Below are 16,742 nucleotides of genomic sequence, written 5' to 3'. Positions count from 1 at the left end.
AAGGCAACACAAATAGAAAGTCAGATATCTAACAAAAGTTTGAAAGTTGTTAAGGCCAAACTGGATGCCGGGGGCTCACACCTGTCATCCTAGCTACTCAGGAGACTAAGATCTGAGGATCCGGCTTCAAAGATAGCCAGGGCAAGAGAGTCTATGAGACTCTAACCTCCAAATAACCAGCAACAGTCTGGATGTGGCAGCATGGCTCAAGTGGTAGAATGCCAACCTCCAGCAAAAATCAAGAAAACAAAAACCAACAACAAAGGGAGAGCACAGGCCCTGAGTTCAAGCTCTAGTACAGAGACATGTGTGGGTGTGGGTGTGTGCACAGACACAGACGCACAGAGTCCATAGGCCTTTTACATGGAAGAACATAAATCTGTTCTCCAGGGTTTGTGACTTTACCTTTAGGCTCCTTCAAGCCTTCACTTGTATTAGAGAGGGGAGTTTGTGCCCCTTCGTGATAACTCCTTTTTACCTTTTACCTCCAGTAAGCTACAATTCTTTCCCAGCATGCACTAAAATTCAGACTGTTGTTCTCACTGAGGTCTAAACTCACACTGATTCCATCTAAGTAAAAGAAAATTTTTATTTTAGTTTTTCTGTAGGCTGAATTTAGCTTACATAAGTTATAATTACAGAAAATTAGTGTACTTATTGGAAATTATATGATATTAACTATATATTAACTTTTTCTTACAGACTTGAAGATGTTAATAAAAACCGTTCTTTTGGAGTAATAACCTATGTAAGATGAATTATGATGCTTGAATTGTTTTGTACCAGTCCTGGGGCTTGAACTCACTCTGAGTCTGAGTGCTGTCTCTGAGCTTCTTCAAAGGCTAGTGCTCTACCACTTAAGCCACAGAGCGACTTCTGGCTTTCTCTGAGTAGTTTACTGGAGATAAGATATCTCACAGACTTTTCTGAACCATGATCCTTGAATCTCAGCTTCCTGAGTAGTTAGGATGACAGGTGACACCCACCAGCACCCGACCTGGGGCTTGAACTCAGGGCCTGGCCACTGTCCCTGAGCTTCTTTTGCTCAAGGCTAACACTCTACCACTTGAGCCACGACACCACTTCTGGCTTTTTCTGTGTATGTGGTACTGAGGAACTGAACCCAGGACATCACGCATGGTAGGCAAGCACTCTACCACTAAACCACATTCCCAACCCAGGATATTTATTTATTTTTTTTTATTTTTTGGGTCCGGTCGTGGGCCTGAACTCTGGGGCTGGGTGCTATCCCTCAGCTCTTCAGCTCAAGGCTAGCGCTCTACCACTTGAGCCACAGCGCCACTTCCGGCTTTTTTCTTTCTGCTTATGTGGTGCTGAGGAATCGAACCCAGGGCCTCTGGCATGCAAGGCAAGCGCTCTACCACTGAGCCACCTTCCCCCCAGGAAATTTATTTGTATGTGTACTTAAGAACTTGTTTCATTCTTTTCTAAGAATGTGTGTTTTAAGCCGGGCGCTGGTGGCTCACGCCTGTAATCCTAGCTACTCAGGAGGCTGAGATCTGAGGATCCCGGTTCAAAGCCAGCCTGGGCAGGAGAGACTGTGAGACTCTTATCTCCAATAAACCACCAGAAAACCGGAAGTGGTGCTGTAGCTCAAGTGGTAGAGTGCTCGCCTTGAGCTGAAGAGCTGAGGGACAGCACCCAGGCCCAGAGTTCAAGCCCCACGACTGACAAAAAAAAAAAAAAAAAGAATGTGTGTTTTAATAATGACAATGAATCGGCCTACCCACGGCAGGCCTACTGCCACTCCACGTATCAGTGCTTCTTACATGCTAATGTATGCGCCAAACAGGCTTACCCGTTCTCCAGGATCGTAGAGGCCGCCAAGCAGCGCCTGCCCAGGGTCACTCGGAAGGAAGGAGGGTACGAGGCAGGTCCAGATGTGGCCACTTGCTTCCATTTCAGAGTGTGTACGTGCCGAGAAGGGGAGGGAGGATCCAGCTTCTTCCTGCCACCCAATGAGAGGCACCACTGGTGCCTCTTGACTTTCTACTAGATAGCTTAGACTGAGGAGACATGATTTCCTCAGAACATATGATGAGAACACCAGACGTGGGCTTACGAAAGGGAAACCTACGAACAAGTACTCCTGAATTATCCTCTTTGAAATGTAAAGATTAAATACCATAACAGTGTTTAATTCTACTTCTTGTTCGAGGTCAGTGATGCCACCCCAAGATTTATATAATTAACTTTAGCCTCATCACAGATGAGGTCATGCAGGGGTGGGGCGGGCTACTAACACAATGTGACTAGTGTCCTTGCAAAAAAATAAATATTAGCAGGGTGTTAGTAGCTCATACTGGTAATCCTAGCTACTTGGAGATCTGAGGATTTAACACTAGCCAGGCCAAAAAAAAAAAGTGCATGAGACTCTCCAATCAACTACTAAAAAGCTGGAATTGGCACTGTGGCTCAAAGTGGTACAGCACTAGCCTTGAGCAAAAGCTCAGGGACAGACAGCGTCCAGGCCCGGTGCCCAGCCAGATCAAGCTCCAAGACTGTCACCAAAAATAGTTAAATTTAGAGACAGCACATGAAGATAGAGATTAGAATAAATCATCTACAAGCCAAAAAATGTCAGACAACCTCCAGTCAGAGGGAGGTCTGAGATGGATTCTTCCCATAGTCTCAGCTGGAACCAAACCTGAGACGCCTATATCTCAGGTTTGTCTCCAGAGCTGAGAGACCATACATTTCTTTGCTGAGTCTATGGTATTTTTTGCTATGACAATCTTAGCAAACCAGCCAAATAGGCAGAACTAAACAAGCCACATAAGACACATTCCCTGACTTCATTCCAAGGGTAAATAAAGACAGGAACTGGAGGAACTCTTGCCACCAAACATTCACACACCAAAGTTTCCAGAGAGAATTACCACTGTTCCTTCACTGGAAGTTTATTTGCTTCAGCTAATTAAGGCCATGCTGCCCTCATCTCAAGGACCCCCCTGCCCTTGATTCACACACACTTTCCCAAAGGCTTTGAACAGCGGAGATTTCTTCCACATGGAAATGACTCGGAATATTGACGCACAGGCTAGGGGGGCATGCTCAGTATCTGTATTTCGTGGAGTAGTCCTTGGGAGAGACCACCAATCCCCGTCCTTTGCGGGCACCACGGTACACGGTCTCTATGATGTCCACCATCTCCTGCTTGTCTTCCATGGCCCAATTAATTTTGTTGTTGTTGCCAGTGCCCAAATCAATCATGATGTGTTTGTTCCTGAAAAAGAAAGGGAGACCAATCTCACAGGAAGAATTCCATAAAGTACCATTTTTCCTGCTGTCCCAAGCTCTTGTTGGCATGATTTAAGGATATACATAAGCAAGGGGAGAGATCCTGTCTCAAAGATAGAAGGACACAACCTAAATGCTACTTCTAAAAATGCAATCCTCTGATTCCCAAGCTCTTCCAATATTTTTATATGTCCTCTGGATAGATGTCCTGAAAGATAAAGGACAAAGGACAGAGTTTTGTCCTTTGGAAAGAAAGGCACATAATTTTCCACAGTTGTACTAATTTTCCTTAAAAGCAATTTGTGAGTTTTTCATGTTATACTCTCAAGCACTTAGTACAAATCTTACTAAAAGCCTCACCCCTTTGAAATGAGAATGACAACTTCTACCTATATGACCAGGAAACAGATGATCCTTTAGATGCTTTTCTTTCAAGAGGCTAGAAATCTGTATTTGCACTTGCCACAGTAAAGATGCTATCGGTCCATTGTACCTATAGGGCTTCTTCTTGGTTTGCTGAAGATCAATTTTTGTTAGGTTAACCTTTTATTTTTACAGGATCACATATTTGGCTTCAACCCTATTCCAGACAGGGTTCTATGTGGGACCTCTGTGCTTAGCAGCCTAAAGGCTAATCAAGAGAACTCTTCTGGGTCACGTTTTGCTTTTAAGATAACCTCTAACAGCAAGATTCCCAGAATAGGGATATGCAGTCCTTCCTACCACTTTTCATGTGTCAGCTCTGCTCTACAACTCATCTCATGTATTTTTGGTACCAATCTCTCAATAGAGAACATGACTTCTTTTATGTATTTTTTGGGGGGGGAGAGGTCCAGTCGTGGGGCCTGAACTCTGGGCCTGGGCGCTGTCCCTCAGCTCTTCTGCTCAAGGCTAGCACTCTACCACTTGAGCCACAGCGCCACTTCCGGCTTTTTTCTTATGTGGTGCTGAGGAATCGAACCCAGGGCCTTGAGCATGCAAGGCAAGTGCTCTACCACTGAGCCACCTTCCCAGCTCCCTTTTATGTATTCTTACAGCCCTGTGTGATTTAAGATAGGCTTTTTCAGCCGTTATGTCTGTGTAAATAAGTGTCCTCTAGATTTCTATAACTGTTTGCTTATTGCTTAGCTGTTCCTTTTATTACATGATTGTATGAGAACAGGATCTCATCTTATGCCCCAGCAGCACACATTGAGGAGCCTATTATGCTCTCAATGTGCATATTTGATCCATTAAGTGCCCTGGACATTCTTGCAACTTGACCTAGAATTCTGGGTCACTGTTTAATACAAGTTCGATATCAGTCACAATGAGGCTTCCCAAAGCTGTTCCCTACAATCTCCTTGCCACTGCAACATCTCTAGCTCTAAAGACACTGCTCTCCCTTACTTAGAGAGGAGCCTGCTTCTCAAATGCAGGAGAGGGGATCCTTGATACATGGAAAACAAGGACACACTCCTGCAGCTATGAGAAAAGCTGGACTTGCAGGTAACAAACCTGAGGAAAGTTCCAAGCAAAGTCTTCGAACCTGCTGCATAGTTTTTTTTTCTTGCTACTTACAGTAAAAATGGAAGGAAAGAGAGACAAAATGGCATGTGAAATGTTAGTACGAGGGCTGGGAATGTGGCTCAGTGGTAGAGTGCTTGCTTAGTATGCATGAAGCCTTGGGTTCGATTCCTTAGTGCCAAGTAAACAGAAAAAGCCAGAAGTGGCACTATGGCTCAAATGGTAAGAGTGTTAACCTTGAGCAAAAGAAGCCCAGGGACAGTGCCCAGGCCCTGAGTTCAAGCCCTGGGACTGGCAAAAAAAAATTAAAAATAAATTAGTAAGAATACATTCTCAGTTTCTACAAAGGATGAGGTGCCAAAATTCAGAAATGACTACTGAGTGCATGGCACAGGAAAAAAAAAAAAGAAAGAAAAACTTGGACAATTTCCTACTGAAACCTGTAAGAACAGAGAGAGCACTCAGTCAAAGCAGGTGCAGGGCATGCCTCAGTCTTCTCACTAGCAGGGGTCCTTGAAGTATCATCGAGGGAGACTATTCTTTCTGTCTGAAACTGAAGGACAGATAGGACCAGGAAAGAGAAGGAACGGCTGGGGCTGGGAAGCGGCTTAGTGGTAGAGCGCTTGCCTTGCATGTATGAGGCCCTGGGTTTGATTCCTCAGAACCATATAAGCAAAAAAAGCCGGAAGTGGTGCTGTGGCTCAAGTGGTAGAGCGCTAGCCCTGAGCTGAAGAGCTGAGGGACAGCGCCCAGGCCCAGAGTTCAGACCCTTCGATCAACCAAAAAATAAAATTGATAATAATAATAATAAAGCAATGGCCCTAACACAGCTGGCAAACCACCTGGTTACAAACATAAAAAAAGGGAACCTGGGCAGACTGCTCCCAAGTAGGAACAACATAGAGGCAGAAAAAAACTGACAGGCCTTGCCACTTAACGCGTTTGCTCAGCCTTGGTTGGGAGCCTCCAGCGTTTCAGATTTCGTTTGAGACAAGCCTGCTTCTTGGGCCTGCCCCAGCCACACTGCAGTTCACTTATCAGCTTTATAGGCCCACACAGAAAGGGAAACAGTACACAGAGCTGTGTGGACACCCCACAGAACCCTTGTCCACGCCTGTCTTGAATGATCTGGACAAGATGGTGCTGAATTTTGAATCAATACTGTGGGGTTCTCAGTAAATTTGCTGTGTTTGCTTATGGGCAAGGTACAAATCTTTAGAAGCCAGAGGGCAGACTGCAATATGAAAAATCATGAAACACTCCCCATGATTCTGTGAATACAAAGCAAGACTTTTTGTTATCATTGATGCTTTTATTTTGTGTTTTTATTTTAATATAATTTTATTGTTGTAATTAAGGTGCTGTACAGAGGGGTTACCATTCACACGATAAGACTTCTTAACTGTGATTCAGTTACATTACATTATAAGGGGAAGTTCACACATGTGATTAAGGGTCCAAATCAATTAGCTTTAAAGTGAAGTTACCAAAGTTGGGCATTGATGCTCATACCTGTAGTCCTAGCTACTCAGGAGGCTGATGAGATCTAAGGATCAAGGTTCAAAGCCAGCCCAGGCAGGAAAGTCTGTGACACTCCTATTAACCACCAGAAAACCAAAGTGAAGCTGTAGCTCAAAGTGGTAGAGTACCATCCTTGAGCGAAAAGCTCAGGGAGAGCATCCAGGCTCTGAGGTCACTGATGTGTCCAATGTAAACATCACAAGGTAAGTCAAGAGAGATAGTGTCAGGGCTGGGAAGGTGGCTCAGTGGTAGAGCGCTTGCCTTGCATGCCAGAGGCCCTGGGTTCGATTCCTCAGCACCACATAAGCAAAAAGAAAAAAGCCGGAAGTGGCGCTGTGGCTCAAGTGGTAGAATGCTAGCCTAGAGCTGAAGAGCTGAGGGACAGCACCCAGGCCCAGAGTTCAGGCCCCACGACCGGACCCAAAAAAAAAAGAGAGAGAGAGAGAGAGAGAGATAGTGTCAAAAGAATACCCTCACTGATGCTGTTTGTGAAAGTGAAGGAACCTCTTAAGAAAAGTGTGGCCATGCTGACAGAAGAAGGAGAGAGGAAGGAAAGAGACCGTGGACAGATTCATAAGGTGAGTATGTCACATTTGGCTAAGAGCCTCAATGCAGCAAAGCAGACTCAAGCACACAGACCTCAACTTAGGCCTGAACCTTACAAGACCTTGCATCAAGAACTATGAACTCATAAATGGCACTGGTTTATGCTGCCATATCTGCAAAAAAGAAAGTTAACACACATCGATACCACCTACCCAGATCTTCCTTAGCATTTAGGAGCCGTGCTCTAGAAGGTGGCCTAATACCCATATTGCTATGTACCAACTATCTAGAATCTTGACAAATAAAGGCAATGTCAAATGGTGATCTCTTTCTAAGTTGAATCCATACATATGAATTTTTGAGCTGATAATCTTGTATTTATAACCAAAGTAAAGTTGAGGCTTTCTTTTGGCACTTATAAAAGACATCAAATAAAGTTAATGACATCACACTTAATGAGTGAGTTATCTTAAGGCAATTTTCATCAATAGGCTGATTATACTTAAAGGTTTAGGAGTAGTTATTTAAAAAGTGATTTGTTACTGAGTAAATGCTAAAATGGGAACCGTTACTCTGAAAATTATTTCAAAGATTCATACTGCCTTGTGATAAAATCTGCATCGTGGTAAGACTGCATGGATTGACTTCTAAATAATAAAAGAATCTGTCCCATCAGACTTCCAAAGAAACAATACCCCCATTTTAATAACAGCTTTAAAATAACATACCTGAAGAAAAACATGACAGTACATGGATCATATAACTCATACATTTTGTTGAAGTCAGGTACTTCTGTAATATCCACAAGATAAATAACTGCAAAATTTTTAACCTAAAAATAAAGGAGATTTAAGAAATAACCTAAAAACAGACTGATTTGGCTTTCATAACATAAAAGCAAACTGAAACAATAAAATAATTTGCATAAACTAAACAATTTTTACAAAGCAATCCAAAAACTTTTGCCCACAGAGCTGACACACAGACAAAAAAACAGTACATCATCAAGATCCTGTTTACAACTTTTACATTTCTTTGAATTGTTTAGGAATTAGATAAACTTGACCCCAGTAGGAAGTTATAAAAGTCCTGCAGAAACACTCAAAGATGTATTTTACATGCTGACCAGTACAAATACTCATTACATGGGATTCTAGCAGTATCCCAAGTACTCTACAAATGTGAGTTCTTTCCTTCCTTCCTCCCCTCCCTCCCCTCCCCCTTTTTCTTTTTTCTTTTCTTTTTTTGTTCTAAGTACTGGGGCTTGAACTCAGCCCCTTACTCTCACTTTCTTTTCACCCACAAATGCAGGTCCAGGTTTTTGCTGGTTAACTGAAGATTTAAGAGTCTCACATCATTTGTCTCCTGCGGCAAACAGTATTTAACAAGTCATATTTACTGAGTCATCTTAAAGCAGATCTCAGTCTCCTGAGTAGCTAGATGTGAACCATTGGTGCCCAGCTCTGTAAGTTAACTACAAGTTCATCAAAGAAATTCAGAGAAAACAGAGTAATTTTAAAAGAGATTAAAGTCATCTCCAATCTCACACTTAAAGCAACTGCTGCTAATATTTTTGCTGTATTTTGTCCTTTTATCCGGGCGTACTTCTAAGAAAATCAATACTGTTTTAACAAAGTGTGATCATACCATGTTTTGAATCAGGTTTAATGATACAAATTACCTATTTTCTGGGCCAGACATGATGCCTCATGACTGTAATTCCAGCTCTTTAGGAAGCAAGGATAGGAGAATTGCAGTTTGAGGTCAGAATAGTTAGCAAGGAAAAAAAAGCCAGGTATGGTAGGGTAGTGCATGGCTGTAATTGCAGCTACTCAGAGGCAAAATGGGGCAGGGCATAAAGCTCTGGGCTCTGTTCCTCAGCTCCACATACACAGAACAAGCCAGAAGCGGCACTGTGGCACAAGTGCTAGAGTCCAAGCCTTGTGCAAAACAAGTTCAGGGACAGTGCCCAGTTCAAGTCACAGGAAGATGAAGAGGCTGGCCATGGCAAAAGTATAAAACTGATCTGAGAAACCAATTAAAGCAAAAGAGCTGGGAGCCTCCTCCGTTGCTGCGGCATTATTTACCTATTTTCCAGAAAAAAAAACAACATATGGCTGTGTATTACCCCGTCAAATAAGTACGACACTATTTTACCATTCTGTTTTTCCTTCCCTGATTTTTTATGAGTACCACTCACCTGTGTACGTTCGTACCTTAAAATGTGTACATACACCATTTCCTAAGGATGTATCTTAAAACTACCATCCCAAGGACAGAATCCTCAGCAACACCGTCTGGCCCACATCTACCTACACGTGATGGGTGGAACTCTGTTCCCCAGGAGATCTGAAGTGACTGGGAAAGAGCGCACTACAGGTTAAATGATTTAGGGTTACACGAGGTGCACTTGCTCTCCTGACACAGAGGCCCAGTTACAAGAAGAACCGAAGGATGCACCTACCCATCAGCTAAGGAAACCAGAGGTGGTCACCTCCACAAGTCAGAGGAAGTCCAGGAGCCAAAGGACTGTGTTCCTACAACATCTGAACTTGGGATTTCTGGTTTCCAGAACTATGAAATCATAAATTCCTGTCACCAGGAGCCCCTCAGAGGGTTGTATTTTCTATGGCTGCTGCAGGAAACCAACACAACACACATTTCTTTTGTTTTCTTTTTTTGGGGGTCCTGGGGTTTAAACGTAGGGCTTCATGCTTGCTAGCCAGGCACTCTATCACTTAAGCCATACTCCTCACCTTTTGGCTTTAGCTCTTTTTCAGACAGGATCTCATGATTTTGCTGGGAGCCAGCCTCTGCGATCACCTATTTATTTCTCTGTGTAACTGTGACACAGGTATACACCACCATGCCTAGTTTGTGGGTTGAGATGAAGGTCTTGCTAACTTTTTGACCAGCCTGACTCCAAACTGCAATCCTCCTGAACTTTGCCTCTCAAATAGTTGGGATTATAGCTGTGAGCCACAGTGCCTGGCCCTTACATTTTTTGTTAACACTTAGTAGGTCTGGTGGCTCATACCTATAATCCCAGCAACTTAGGAGTCTGAGGTATGAAGATTGCAGTTTGAAGCCAGCCTGAGCAGCAAGTCTGTGACACTCTTATCTCTAATTAGCCAACAAAAACCAAGAGCAGAGCTGTGGCTCAAGTAGCAGAGTGCCAGCCTGGAACAGAAAAAAAAAAAAAAAAAAAGCTCAAGGGTAGTATCCAGACTCCAAGTTCAAGCCCCAGGATCAGCACTAAATAAATAAATACATAACTATTCAATCATTCTTGCTGTCCTGAGGATTATAGCTCAGTAGCTTCTGAGCTTTATGACTAGACTAAGGGCTCAATAAACAACAGCCTGTTAAAACCATCATATGCTCCTATCACTGGACATTCTGATTGTTTCCAACCTTGCTAGAAACTACAAGTATTTCTCACTGAGCATAAAGCTGTGCATAACTGTCCCTCCCCCACGAGAGGAGAGTTTCTGGGCCCTAAGGCATGACTATTCTTTTTTTCTTTTTGTGTTGGTCCAAAGGCTTGAGTTCAGCGCCTGGGCACTGTCCCTGAGCTTTTTTGCTCAAGGCTGGCACTCTACCATGTGAACCACAGCTCTTACTTCCAGCGTTCTGGTAGCTAATTACAGATAAGAGACTCATGGACTTTCCTGAGCGGCTGACTTCTTCAAATCAAGCTCCTTAGATCTCAGCTTCCTGCATAGTTATGATTACAGACATGAGCTACTGGTGCCCGGCAATGTGGTCATTCTTGATGCCAAACTGCTCTGCAAAAAGACTCAATCCAGGGGCTGGGAAGGTGGCTCAGTGGTAGAGCGCTTGTCTTGCATGCATGAGGGCCTGGGTTCAATTCCTCAGCACCACATAAGCAAAAAAGAAAAAAGCCGCAAGTGGCGCTGTGGCTCAAGTGGTAGAGTGCTAGCCTTGAGCTGAAGAGCTGAGGGACAGCGCCCAGGCCCAGAGTTCAGGCCCCACGACCAGACCCATTAAAAAAAAAAAAAAGACTCCATCCATCTCTTTAATGAACATTGCATTAGCTCACTGCTATTAAATGCCCTTCAATCCTTTTTTTTTTTTTTGGGGGGGGGGTCATGGGGCTGGGCGCTGTCCCTCAGCTCTTCAGCTCAAGGCTAGTGCCCTACTACTTGAACCACAGCACCACTCTGGCATTTTTCTGCTTATGTGGTACTGAGGAATCGAACCCAGGGCTTCATGCATGCAAGGCAAGCCCTCTACCACTGAGCCAAATTCCCAGCCCAACAAACTGTATTTCTACAAAATGGAAAAACAGTCCAAAAACAGTTTTTTTTCTTCAAAACTGCATGAAATTGCTTCACACAAAACTTATCAAGCTCTACACATCTGTAAAACTTTTAAGCATATCAACTTTCAGATTAACTTCCTTCATTAAGTATTCAGCTCAAAAGTAGTCTAGCAAGAGGTGGGGCAGGCAGCAACAGAGAACAAAGTGATAAAGACATTCAAAGATAAATAGGTAACTCACTTTAAAACAGCAGGAATATCCAAACAGGGCTCCTAGCAAGACAGGAAGATACTCCACTATCTGCCAATTCTGCAGAGGGAGGCTTTTAAATAAAGAATTATACTGTTTCTTTATGCCACAACCTTAAGTTATGAAAATTTCCATTCAACTTCACCAAAAAGGCTTCTCCTCTTCATATTAAGAAAATTAAACATTAATAGCCCCTTAATGCACTTCAAGTTTGCATTTTTAGTAACTATGCTGTAACACAGCATTATAAATTTTAAAATTAATCCCAGGCTAGGAATGTGGCTCAAAAAGTATAGCATCTGTTCATCAAATTAGGAGATCTGAGTTCAAACTCTTCTACTGCCCCTCAAAATAAATACATACATCAGGCATTAGGGCCTCACGCCTGTAATCCTACTCAGGAGGCTGAGATCTGAGAATTCTGGTTGGAAGCCAGCCAGGGCAGAAAAGTCCCTGTGACACTCTTATCTCCAATTAACCACCAAAAATAAAAGGAAGCAGAGCTGGTTCAAAGTGGCAGAGCGCACTGGCTTTAACATCCAGGCCTTGAGTTCAAGCCTCAGGACAAAAACAAAGTAATCCAAATTTTGGATTAAACAGTAATTTCAAAACCAAAAAAAATAATTTCTTTTGGTCATGGGGCCTGAACTCTGGGCTTGGGCACTGTCCCTCAGCTCTTCAGCTCAAGGCTAGCACTCTACCACTAGAGCCACAGCGCCACTTCCGGCTTTTTCTGGTTATGTGGTGCTGAGGAATCGAACCCAGGGCCTCATGCATGTAAGGCAAGCACTCTACCACTGAGCCACCTTCCCAGCCAAGAAAATAATTTTAAAAGTCTAATTAGTACGATCAATATCCAATAAAGTATGAGTCCATTGAAGAAAACAAAACAGATTAGGAAAGAGAAAAATCTGGTGAAATCCCTAAACACATGAACACATATGAAATCTGCTTCCTAGCTAAGAGCCTCCTGCTGGGCTCCACTCAGCAGTCTAAAGCAAAGGCCCTCACATTTCTGGCTGCTCAGCAGAGGAGACCACGCCAGGCTCACGTCACCACCTGCAAAGTAGAATAGCGAAAAATTCTAGAACACATGTTCCAAGTCAACTCAAAGTCCATATACCAGAGACTTGCTTTTGGTAGTTCTTCACTTTGTCCTTGTCTACTATGGCTTCAGAAATACAGAAACAATTCCTGAACTACCTCAGTCAGCACCTCTAGCCCCTGGCTGCCAGAACACCCCTGGCATAGAATGCTCTCTGGATTCCCAGGTACCTCCTTATTGTCTGGGGCCTAAGAGAGAGGATGAGAGGTGGCTGATAATACAAACACGGCTACAGCAGCCCTGACTTCCACCCAGCATTTCCTGAAAGCGAAGCCTGGGGTCAGGTCACACCAGAATTCTCTCAGACACTTCTTTTTAAACTATTTTTTATTTCATTGTTGTAAAAAAGGATTTCAAGCCGGGCTCTGGTGGCTCAGGCCTGTAATCCTAGCCACTCAGGAGGCTGAGATCTGAGGATCGTGGTTCAAAGCCAGACTGGGCAGGAAAGGCTGTGACTCTTATCTCCAATAGACCACTCAGAAAACCAGAAATGGAGCTGTGGCTCAAGTGGTAGAGTGCTTGCCTTGAGCTGAAGAGCTGAGGGGCAGAGCCTCAGCCCTGAGTTCAAACCCCATGACCAACCTAGATAAATAAATAAATAAGGATTTCAAGGCTGGGAATGTGACTTAGTGGCAGGGTGCTTGTTTAGCAAGAATGAAGCCCTAGGTTTGACTCCTCAGTACTACATAAAAGAAAAATCCAGAAGGCACTGTGGCTCAACTGGTAGAGTGCTAACCTTGAGTAAAAGAAGCTCAGGGACAGTGACCATGCCCTGAGTTCAAGCTGCAGGAATGGCCAAAAAAAAAAAAAAAAAAGGATTTTAATTCTATAAGCCAGGTTATGAGTACAATGCATCTGTTTTGTTTGGTTGTACTGATCGTAGGGCTCCAATTTAGGGTCTGGGTGCTGCCCCTGAGCTTTTGTGCTCAAAACTAGTACTCTGACTACCTGAGTCACAGCTCTCTACTTCTGGATTTCTTTTCTGAGGTAGTTAATTGGAGATAAGAATCTCAAGGACTTCCCTGACCGGGCTGAGCAGCCAGGATTACAGGTGTGAGCTACCAGGGCTGGGCTTACAATGCCTGGTGATTCTTCCCCATCTTTCCCTAGGCCTACCCTCAAGTTACATATTCAATTCTTACTGTTATTTTATTTTTTTATCAGTCATGGGCCTTGAACACTGGGCCTGGGCACTATCTCTGAGCTCCTCCACTCAGGCAAGTACTCTACCACTTGAGCCACAGCGCCACTTCTGAGTAGCTAGGATTACAGGTAAGAGCCACCAGTGCACTGTTGGCTCCCTCCCCTGCTAAGCAGCTCTGTAATGAGCCTTTCTGAGCCAGGGGTCCAAAGGCTCAGACTGATAATGGGAGACTCACAGTTGGAAGCCAGTTCAGGCAGTAAAGTTTGGAAAATTCCCTCACAACCCATAGCCAGATACAGTGGCACACACTTATCATCTTAATCTACATGGGAAACTGAGATTATGAGAGCAGTTCCAGGCCAGCCCAGACAGAGAAAACCAAGAGAGTCCATCTCAACAGAGGAAACTGGACATGGTGGCACAGACCTTCCATCCCACCAACAACTGAACGCCTATGTCCAGAAGCCAGACCTGGGCAGAAAGCAAGCCCTATGTCAAAAATAACCAGTGAAAAACATGGCTCAGAAGTAGAACATCTGCCTAACAAGTGCAAGGCCCTAAGTTCAAACCCACTACCACAAAACAAAACATCTTTCTGTGACTCCTCCTAGACCAGCAGCATCAGAAGCTCTGAAATACACTGTCGAAAAACTCCAAAAGACAGCCCCTTGAAGAGTTTCCTTTTCTAAACACCATCATATGTTTTTAGTAATTCCTGAAGAATTACTTTAACCTAACCGACATCAGCCATCTGTGAGAGGAAAAAGAAAAAGAGCTGCTTTGGTGTTTACTCTTCCCTAAAATAAATAAGTTCTATGGAAGGGGAAGTGTGGCTCAATTGGTAGCATATCGGCCTTGGCCAAAAAAGCTAAGCAAGAGCACATGGCCCTGAGTTCAAGCTCCAATACCATACAGGAAAAGAATTTATAAGAAAAGAGCCAGGTGTCAATGGCTCTCCTAGTGACTCACAAAGCTGAAATCTGAGGATCAAGGTTTGAAGCTAGCCTGGGCAGAAAAGTACATGTCTCTTATCTTCAATTAACCAGCAAAAAGCTGGAAGTGTAGTGTGGTTCAAGTGGTAGAGCACCAGCCTTAAGCGAAAAAGCCCAGGTGTCCAGGCGAGTTCACTTCAATTCCCAGTACTGGCACAAAAAAAAAAAAAAAAAAAAAAGGAAAACAGGCCTGGTGGCTCACACCTGTAATCCTAGCTACTCAGAAGGCTGAGATCTAAGGATTGTGGTTCAAAGCCAACCCAGGCAGGAAAGTCTGAGAGACTCTTATCTCCAATAAACCACCAGAAAACCAGAAGTGACGCTGTGGCTCAAGTAAGTGGTAGTGTGGGCACTATCCCTGAGCTTCATTTGCTCAAAGCTAGCACTCTACCACTTGAGCCACAGCACTACTTCCAGCATTTTCTGTTTATGTGGTAGTGAGGAATCGAACCCAGGGCTTCATGCATGCTGGGTAAGCACTCTACCACTAAGCCACATTCCCAGCCCCCAAGAATAAAATCCTTGTTGGTATAATAATGCCCTACAATTCCATTTGGTTTTGGTGCTGGGGAACCCAGGACTCCAAGGTGAGCACTCTACCACATGAATTATATGTCTTCCTTCCTTCCATTTCCCTCTCTCCCTCCCTCCCTTCCTTCCATTTTAAGGAGTTCTAAAAAGAAGCTTCAACTTAGCATGTCAGATTGTAAGTACACCTTTCCATCATTCTCCAAGTCTCACAGCTACCTTTGCCTGCCCTCAAACCCCTGATCTTTTTGCTTCCACCTCCAAAGTAGCTGCGATTACACACCTGAACGGTCGTCCTCGGTTCCCAACTGCACTTTATTGGCAGACAAGTGTCACAGCTGACCCAGAGTACTATGAAACATTAAAACAGATAGTTCTGGGGCTGGGAGGGTGGCTCAGTGGTAGAGCGCTTGCCTTGTGTGCATGAAGCCCTGGGTTCGATTCCTCAGCACCACATAAGCAGAAAAAGCCGGAAGTGGCGCTGTGGCTGAAGCAGTAGAGCGCTAGCCTCGAGCTGAAGAGCTGAGGGACAGCGCCCAGGCCCAGAGTTCAGGCCCCACGACCCACAAAAAAATAAAAAAATAAAACATGAACGTAACTCGACTTTCTCTTAATATTTAATCGTTCGAACAGACAAATTACTAACAAGGGGTGTGGAAGGATAATGGCGGTCCCTCCTTATAATAATCCAAGCACCGGGAGACTGAAACAGGGGTCCTCAGTTTAAGGTCAGCACGGGGGGCAGAGGCCCTGGCGCCTCGCACGTAGCCCCGCCCCTTCCACGCCCTAAAAGTTCTGCTGTGCAGACACCCCAAGTGCCCACCCCCAGCCACGGGGCACGCCGCCGGAGTCAGGCCGGCTCCACAACGGGCTCTCTGCACCGAGATCTTTCCAGACGCACGGCCCGGGCGGGCCGAGGGGCGCAGCCCGCTCTCCCGCGTCTGAAGCCGGGCAGGGGCACTCCAGTGCCCGGCAGGACTCGCTACTTATTCGGGGACCGGGCTCACGAGTCTCTCAAAGGTAAGGAGAGACCCGGCCCTGCATCGCGAGCCCGGGGCAGGGCCGAGGGCCACGCCGGCGCCGGTGGCGGAGCGCCGGAGGGCCGCGCCTCCCGAGGCCGCCGCCGCCGCTGCGGGTCGGAGCCCGCGCCTCCCGCGCCTCCCGAGGCCGCCGCCGCCGCTGCGGGTCGGAGCCCGCGCCTCCCGAGGCCGCCGCCGCTGCGGGTCGGAGCCCGCGCCTCCCGCGCCTCCCGAGGCCGCCGCCGCTGCGGGTCGGAGCCCGCGCCTCCCGAGGCCGCCGCCGCTGCGGGTCGGAGCCCGCGCCTCCCGCGCCTCCCGAGGCCGCCGCCGCTGCGGGTCGGAGCCCGCGCCTCCCGAGGCCGCCGCCGCTGCGGGTCGGAGCCCGCGCTCCCCCGCACGCGCCGCGCGCCCGGCCGGCGCCCAGCTACCTTTTCGGCTATGCTGTACAGAACCTCGTCCATCTTCATGCAGGTGGGGTCCCAGTCGTGTCCGAACCGAATGACCACCACGCGGTCCTCCTCCGACAGGATGGCCTGGTCCACCTGCCAGCCGTTGTGCAGGTGCGGGAGCATGTACGACATCCTGA

At 45.6% G+C, this 16,742-nt stretch overlaps 2 protein-coding genes across 3 annotated transcripts in view; one reads left to right on the top strand and one right to left on the bottom strand.

Moving 5' to 3' along the window:
• LOC138839183 (glyoxylate/hydroxypyruvate reductase B-like) overlaps positions 1 to 16,742 on the top strand; it is a 43,090-nt gene that overhangs the window by 5,995 nt on the left and 20,353 nt on the right. The window contains exon 1 of one of the 2 annotated variants that reach the window (XM_070038793.1): positions 15,993 to 16,157. The exons of the other annotated variant lie outside the window; for it this stretch is intronic. The gene's annotated coding sequence lies outside the window, so the exon portion shown is untranslated. Of the gene's footprint in view, positions 1 to 15,992; positions 16,158 to 16,742 lie in introns of those variants that run through there. 2 annotated transcript variants of the gene reach the window in all.
• Txnl4a (thioredoxin like 4A) lies at positions 2,906 to 16,737 on the bottom strand. Its single transcript, XM_070038795.1, has 3 exons — positions 16,585 to 16,737; positions 7,563 to 7,666; positions 2,906 to 3,247 (listed from the first exon to the last, which is right to left on the bottom strand). Exons 1-3 carry the CDS (start codon positions 16,735 to 16,737, stop codon positions 3,076 to 3,078), a joined length of 429 nt encoding a protein of 142 aa, XP_069894896.1. The 3' UTR covers positions 2,906 to 3,075.

The sequence above is a fragment of the Dipodomys merriami genome, unplaced genomic scaffold, assembly GCF_024711535.1.
Source record: "Dipodomys merriami isolate MVZ:Mamm:240054 unplaced genomic scaffold, mDipMer1.0.p SCAF_297, whole genome shotgun sequence".
Classification (NCBI taxonomy): domain Eukaryota; kingdom Metazoa; phylum Chordata; class Mammalia; order Rodentia; family Heteromyidae; genus Dipodomys; species Dipodomys merriami.
The sequence above is the reverse complement of the archived record's forward strand: the minus strand, read 5'-3'. Positions and strand labels throughout refer to the sequence as shown.

Coding starts and splice junctions, on each gene's coding strand:
- Txnl4a (XM_070038795.1), bottom strand. CDS start 16,737: ATGTCGTACATGCTCCCGCACCTGCACAACGGCTGGCAGGTGGACCAG. Junction 7,667..16,584: donor TGTACAGCATAGCCGAAAAG/GTAGCTGGGCGC, acceptor CTTTATTTTTAG/GTTAAAAATTTTGCAGTTAT. Junction 3,248..7,562: donor ACTGTCATGTTTTTCTTCAG/GTATGTTATTTT, acceptor TTTCTTTTTCAG/GAACAAACACATCATGATTG.